This window comes from Cydia splendana, chromosome 19 (assembly GCF_910591565.1).
Source record: "Cydia splendana chromosome 19, ilCydSple1.2, whole genome shotgun sequence".
NCBI lineage: Eukaryota > Metazoa > Arthropoda > Insecta > Lepidoptera > Tortricidae > Cydia > Cydia splendana.
The window spans coordinates 5,907,120-5,914,765 of record NC_085978.1 but is presented as its reverse complement, the minus strand read 5'-3'; the positions used below and the strand labels follow the sequence as shown (position 1 = coordinate 5,914,765).

Below are 7,646 nucleotides of genomic sequence, written 5' to 3'. Positions count from 1 at the left end.
TCGTTCAAGGAGAGGTTAAAGAAACTATGGTTATCTGATCTGACTGATTAATTTGTCTATATTTCTATTGTATAGTTGCTTTATATCGTTCTAATTCTTTCCAATTTTTAGTGTATTTTCCCCATTCCTTTTTGTGTAATATATGTATGTTTATCCTATAAATTTTGTATGTATTTATATCCTTTATCTTTCTGGTACCTTGTTGTACATTTTGCTGCATTTGTCACCCTCTTTTCACTTTCTCCTCTCATCTACTCAAAGGTTAACTGGAAGAGATCCCTCAAAGGGATAAGTTCGCCTTTGTACTTCTTACTAATTGTATGTTATTTTTGATATGTCTTTTTGTACAATAAAGAGTTTACTACTACTACTTACTACTACTACTTTAAGAAGACGTTTCGCAAAACAAGCTTTAATGGTGCCATTCAGCTAACATTGAATAAAGTATTATAAAATCAAAATATTCTTTGATTTATTTCTTAGGGCAACTACCCCCCGGGTCAAAATATGTCTGGGGCATCTAACCCATACAGTAGGCATGTATCCTCTCACGTAAGGTTTTTTTGTTACATTCATTATTTAACAACGAACATCCACAGAATCAAATTATCTCAATAAGTTTCTTCGTTAATACATGGACTAATAATAATAAATGTTTGAGGCTATTCCAAGCTTATCTTCTGCATAATAATTGGACATTTGAAAAAGTGGGGCAACTATCCCACTTTTACCCTATTGCTTGATACATTGTTTAAAATTGATTTAGAGCCAGTCCATGAAAATGACTCTATTTTGGATTTATATGTAAGTAAATTTTAATAACGTACCTACTTTTTTAGGTACTTAATAAAAAAGTGTGTTAATTCACAAAAAATCCTGACATTTTCGTATTCCGGCCGCATTCCTGACAAACGGCCAACATTCCTGACATGTCAGGAAAATTCCTGACGTCTGGTAACCCTAGTCACGTCACCGACACGGCTCATCCGACGTTTCGGCCCGTCACGTCAGCGACACGGCTCATGGGATAGTCACGCGTCGCGATGCGTTTCTGAGCGGCGCCTCAGCTAAGGGTGAACTATTAGTTGATTAGTGACGGTTCGGGAATAGGTGTCGACATTAGTGTGGGTATTACTGGAGCACTGGGCTTCAGAAGAGATGATTTCATCTTGGATTTTTTTCTAAATGTCAAGTCTTTTCCTAATATCCAGTTGTATCCATGCCTCTGCGCATCGTTGAGGGTAAATCCGGAGCTATTTTGACTTTGTGCGTGACCAGATGGTCGGCTTTGAATATATCTCAAGCGTCATTCTACCACTTTTTCTGCCATTTTTTTATTAAAATATATTATTTTATGAATGTATGCTGTTAGGACTGTTAGGAGTAAAACGATTAACCGAGCTGCGCTCAAAACGCTCACTAGCTGTTGTTGGAGCTAAGCTGAAATGGTACTGGGCCGGCAATGTCTGCCGCATATTCACCCACACAATAGCCATGGTGTCGCCGCAAGAAGGGAGAGGACCAGGCGGTGATGGCGGGACGACTTGCACGTATATATCTCAACGGCTGGCCAAAGATATCGTGACGGAGGAATATCAAAGGGACCTTTGCCCAGCAGTAGGACACCAGGTAATAAAGTATGTAATTAGGTACTCTATTAATATTATAGGATTATAGGTAAAGTCCGTGCAGACTTTGCTCGGTCCGATTCTACTCACTAGGGTGGCAAAAGGGTGGGCAAAGTACGGCCCGCGGGCCAGGTCCGGCCCGCGAAAGGATTTTATCTGGCCCGACGCCGGGCATTTAAAAAAATGTATAATATGGCCACCCATATAATAAAAATACATTTTTGCTGTAAATCTGGCCCTCCTCTGAAATTCCTTCAAGTTTTGGCCCCTCATGAAGAAAGTTTGCCCACCACTGCACTAGAGTCACTGTTACGAATATAATTAATCCATATCTTTTAATTGCTTCAGGCGGCTCTTCAGACAAACTTTTTTTGTGACAGATTCAGCGTGAATGTTCACAGTCGCGTCTCATTTACTCAGTTTCTTATCAAAACGTCTTTTCTCCTCCGCTGCTCCCGTCTGAATTCCGACCTTATAATTGGTAGTAGAAGGTTGTCTATTGAATATCTAGTGTAAGAGAAATAAGACTTTTTGAAAGGTCACTCACCATTTCTTCCAGGCGGAGCTGTTAATTGATGGTGCTAATGTGCCGTAATGTTACAGACAGGACAGAATCGTTCAACTTTTAATTTAATTGTACGTTTCTAATTAAAACGGTTTATATCCCGATTATAACCCTTCACAGCGTTCGGGGTCAACGGGAGACTAAGGAAAAATGTATTCACCTCACTATTTAGTATACAAGCTTAGTACTCGCGACTTTATCTGCGTAGAATGATGATTTACGATGAGTGACTGTACCAGCCAGCAGTACTGCTGCAAGGACGCAGAAGCGCTGGTCACACAAGAGAGCTGTGAAAAATTATAGGTGTGAAAAACCTATTTTTCTACTAGTCGACTGTAATTCTTGAATTAAGATTTCTTATACCAAACTGCAATTGGGTATTTTTAATGTATGGGCTCCCAACTCAACTATCATATTCATATCGATACAGTTTTAGTCAACTATAATGAAATTGACCAATCACAGCTCGCCGCGATCAAGAGGACGAAACAAAACCATAGCTCAAATTAATTATTTTAGGTTGTATAGTAGAAACAATTGGTTCATACGTCAGAAACGCGCATGTGACACCCTTAATATAGCAACATCCATAGACTACGAAAACCACTTAGTGTTGCTTGTTAGTCTCCATAGGCTACGGTGGCCAAAATCGAGAAAACAACTGTCTAAAAATTGAATTTAGCGCGGAGCAAGTACCAGGGCCTCATGAGTTACGAGAAGGTGTCGTTACCAGCTCGCTGTAGGGCGCGGGGCGCGGCGGCCGGGTCGCGTACCAGTATGAAGGTATCACAGCTGTTCGCGAATCTTAGCTGTATACTTTTGGTTTGGTTTGTTTGTATGATTCTACTAGTTTAAAGTATTATTTTTGTTGACTAGTAGAAAAAGTATTGTATACAATAGTGATATAATCAAGCTTTTCAATCTCGTACCTTACTTAGGCAACTCAGCAAGCTTCGTTGCCTAAACACGGTACTCGACTGAACAACTCTCTATTATATCACGATTGTATAAAATACTATTTCATGCCTTTCATCTAAATCTAAATCCATTCAGCGGTTTAAGCGTGAGAAGGTGACAGACGGAGAGACAGTGACTGTCGTTTTTATAATATTAGTAGGTACGGATCTTGCCACCGTTATGCGACTTATGTGTCCGCTAATTAAGCCATTCACACACGAACGTCGCATCGGCCGGCGACATGTTATCATTATCATTATCACATTCCATACTTTGATTGGCGTGAAAAGGTCAAAGGTTATTTTTACTCTGCGATATCGCAGTAATACGGTGAATGAGATGGATGTGATATTGTTACTATTTATGTATTTCTCATTTAAGTACATAAACGAAATAAACTAATAACTAAGTAATTAAGAAAACAATATAACTTTTATTTTGTTCATAGTTTTTATAAAATACTTCATTTGCCTACTTTTCATATTACATATATGTAAATACGTAATATATTTAGACATAATTTGGCAATAATTGTTAAGATTATTTATGAAATTTTTATACACATTCTAAACTATTTATAAAAGTTATAAAACATGAGCATACCTATGTATGTACATAATACTTAATTATCAATTCATCATAGTGTAAAAGGTCTATCAGCTACCTATGTAGCTCCTTACATAGTATTGCACTTGTGCCCTTCATTGCATAGACTTGGAGCTTTGTAATTTGTAATATACCTAAGTAAGCACATACAAGAAATTCCTAAAAACCAGGGATATCAGCTAATCTATAATACCGCAAATAAATACAATGAGTGCATCTACCTATAAAATAAATATATTCTTCAGTCCATAAACTTCACTATTTATTCTTTTCTAACGAGAGTCGTAATCACAATTTTAATAATACATCACTATCAGTTATAACACCATCAATGAACTCGTTCCATTTCTTCTCAAATGATTTAAATAATTTCGTTTTTCCCTTGTCATCTAAAGCACTGTACCTTATAGAGTTGATCGCCAGTTGCTTCAGCATCCTCAAGTCGGCGTGTTTACTGGCGATGGCCACGAAGGCCACGTAGAAGTCGTCAGACATAGGCTTCGCGCCCCACACGCCGGGGTCGTCGCTCGACAGTACCACGGGAAGACCTAGCGCCAAGTACGTCGCCAGAGGATGGTTCCTCAGGTCCTGGACTAACGATAACACCGAGTTCGATATCACATTCACTTCTATAGCTATGTCATTACGGTGGACGGCTTTAATAAGCGCTGGGTGCTTCATCAGCGCATACCCGTGTCCTATCCTTTTAGATCCCAGCAATATGGCATCAAATAGATTCTCGTCCGTTGCAGTCCCGTACCAGTTAGTTTCACCTCCGTGGAAGTAATAATTTATCTCATCCTTGGCTTCTAATAGGGCTGGCAAGAAATTTTTTAAAGGTTTACCCAAATCCTCTTGGCCTACAAGATCGAAACCTGCGAATATGTTTGGTATGGTCTTCTTTAACTGACGAGCTAAGTTTAAAGATTCACGCACTTGTTCCACACTTGCTGAACGGGCTCTGGAAACTATAATCTTTATGCCGATAAAACCAGGGTTCTCCTTTATGAATTTGTCCGTAACTTCCTTATAAAGAGTCGCTAAATATATTTTATCATGCTGAGTGCCATCTAGCTCGTACAAGCTGGATAAACCGCTGCGCACTTCAATATACAATACATTGTCATTGTAAAAGTCCTGTAAAGCTTGGTAAAACATTTTTTCTCTGACAGGCCTATAGTTTATCAAAGATTTGATCGTGTAATAAACTTTGTTGAACTGTTTCCATGCTTCGTTTACATTTGTATTAAATCCCATATGGTCTTCGGTGCCTAAAGTGAAGTGTTCCTTTAATTTTGCGTCAAATTGGGCTACGTCATCGGATGCGTCTCTGAGTGTGCTCAGGAGATTCCATTTAACCGGGCAAGGTCGCAGCGGCTCGGCGTCGGAGAAGTGTAATTTTAAATCGTCCTCTGTGAGACAAGCGTATAAGTGGTTCTCATACGTCAGCTTCACCATGTAATCCGCGTCGAGCATCAAGGAGCTGTGCACATGCAACGCCGCCCCTTTCGGCATCCGTCGCATCAATTGATACACTTTAGAGTGCTTCATATCGTCTTTATACGTAAAATATGGTCTAGAAAAGTTGAAAAATTGCGGGTTATCAAAAGAGTTGTCCAGTTCTTTCTCTTTCAAGCGCATGAGGATATCGTTGACAGCTTGTTCTTTTTCTGTGAGATGCAGTTTGCCTCCGACAGATTCGTTGAGTTCGAGTTCTAGTAGATCTGCTCTGTTGTGCGTGTAATCGTTGATGATCGGTACGTCATCGTCGATGGCTCGCGCGCGGGACGGATCCGCGGAAAGCAAACACAAAACATTCGCGATCACAATAAGCCGCATGTTGTTGTTTTTTTCGCGGGACACCGGGATAGACTCCGTCTTGACTCGACGCCTCGAGTGCGATTACTGTGGTCAGAGTGTTGACGTCCGTTCGTTTATATAGGTACCTAGCAAGTTTTATTTTTTCGCGGCAAATAGCTTTTACACAGAGAGGAATAAAAAATTCAAGGTAAAAAAAGTTACGCAAAGAAACTCGAGACTGAAGGATCATTATTAAAGTACTCTGCGTTTATCAATGTTACCTCTATAGTTTTTTCTCGCTGTTTGTAAGTTATGGGGTCGGTCATTGAACGTGTAGGTTTGGTTTTTATTGATAGATTGGCGTTTTATGTGAGCGATTTATTTAGGTGTATGGGTCAATGACCAGACAATGTTAAAAAACCGTTATATCGATAAGACGTAAGATTAATCTACGAGTAAATGTGAAATGTTTTGGCTGCAACACATGATTTTAATGACATTAATATTGGAAAAATATTGTGTACGCACCGCACCTACTTTTTTATATATCACGTCGGTGGCAAACGAGCATACGGCCCGCCTGATAGTAAGCAGTCACCATAGTCTATGGACATTTTGACCGCTGATTTGATACAAAAAATGCCTATCTGTGAAAAAAAATCGACACAATTCTAATTTGACTGGTAATCTCCCGGCTTCATCATCAGACGTCGAAACCGCCTTTTCATACATAGTCCGCAATTTCCTTTCTGGTTGTTGTCATTATTGAAAATGTTTTGACACAGCTTGATGTAATCAACCACAGATCTGCTATGCACCTTGTTTGTTGTTTATCGATTTTTTGTGTATTACACTTATAAGCCAAATTTTTGGTTATTTCAGCCAAATAAAAAATAATGCGTCGTATGAGGAAATTAAAAGACTGGCGCAAGAAAGAGATGATTGGCTCCACCGACAAGAGCAAAGCTCTTAAGTTATGATGATGGTGACACTTATAAGAGTTAAGAGCATTAAAAAAATTGTATATATCTATAAAATTGTTTTTCGCTTCTCATAATAATCATAAAATCTAAAAAAAACGGCCAAGTGCGAGTCGGACCCCCGCACGAAGGGTTCCATTACGCATAACACGGCCATAATATCACAGCCTTTTGTCAGACAGACAGACAGTGGAGTCTTAGTAATAGGGTCCCGTTTTTACCCTTTGGGTACGGAACCCTAAAAAGGTCAAGTTACGGTCAATAGGTATACATCAAAATGTGTAAACATACTTTCTATAATGTTAACATCCAGAGAGGAAGATGAGGATTACATTTGTATGGATAACTCATCGCTCTCTTTCCTCTCAATATTGAGTTAGACCAAGAAAAGTCTGCAGCGATTCTGATAGCCCACGCAGCGCGAGTTTAAACGTCAAACTTCTACTACGGCCCCGACACTATCATGAATCTGACATGACTTGTAATGAAACTCCAGCGTTTGGTCCAGTCCGGTCATGATAGTTTTAAATCTCCCTATGAAATTATGACGTAGGTATAAATATTAAATAACACGTGTACTGCGAGGGCTATCAAAATCGCTGCAGACTTATCTTGGTCTATCTCTACCTAATATTCCATTATCAGCAGAGTTGCATAACTTATTTCATCATTAACCGTTTCTCTGTATTAGCTTTATCAATAGGAAAATTGGTCTAAATAAATCGTAAACATCAACTGATGAGTCATCTCTGTATCCTAGCTGAGGGTCTACCGCGAACGACGTTCGGCGTGTTGCCTCTCTGTCGCGCTTGTACATTCGTACGTAAGTGTGACAGGGAGGCAACACGTCGAATGCGGTTCGCGGTAGGCCCTCTGGTTTGCTCTTGCAAGATACCTTGCACTTGCAAGTTGTGACTAGATTTAAAACAAGACAAAGTCTGCAACGATTTTGATAGCACACGCAGTGCAAGTGTTATTTATACGTCATAATTTCATAGAGGTTAGACGTTTAAAATAACACTCCGCGTCCGCACCCCATTTTATCGGTAATATCTGTCATAATCGGCGGTTGAATTCAGCGAGCCAAATTGGCGTTTGCGTCCGCACGGC

At 39.6% G+C, this 7,646-nt stretch overlaps 1 protein-coding gene across 1 annotated transcript; it reads right to left on the bottom strand.

The window, feature by feature from the left end:
• Window positions 1-3,740: 3,740 nt before the first annotated feature.
• Window positions 3,741-5,715, bottom strand: LOC134799958 (adenosine deaminase 2-like). Its single transcript, XM_063772387.1, has one exon. The coding sequence runs from the start codon at window positions 5,593-5,595 to the stop codon at window positions 4,045-4,047; it is 1,551 nt and encodes a 516-aa protein (XP_063628457.1). The 5' UTR covers window positions 5,596-5,715; the 3' UTR covers window positions 3,741-4,044.
• Window positions 5,716-7,646: the final 1,931 nt, after the last annotated feature.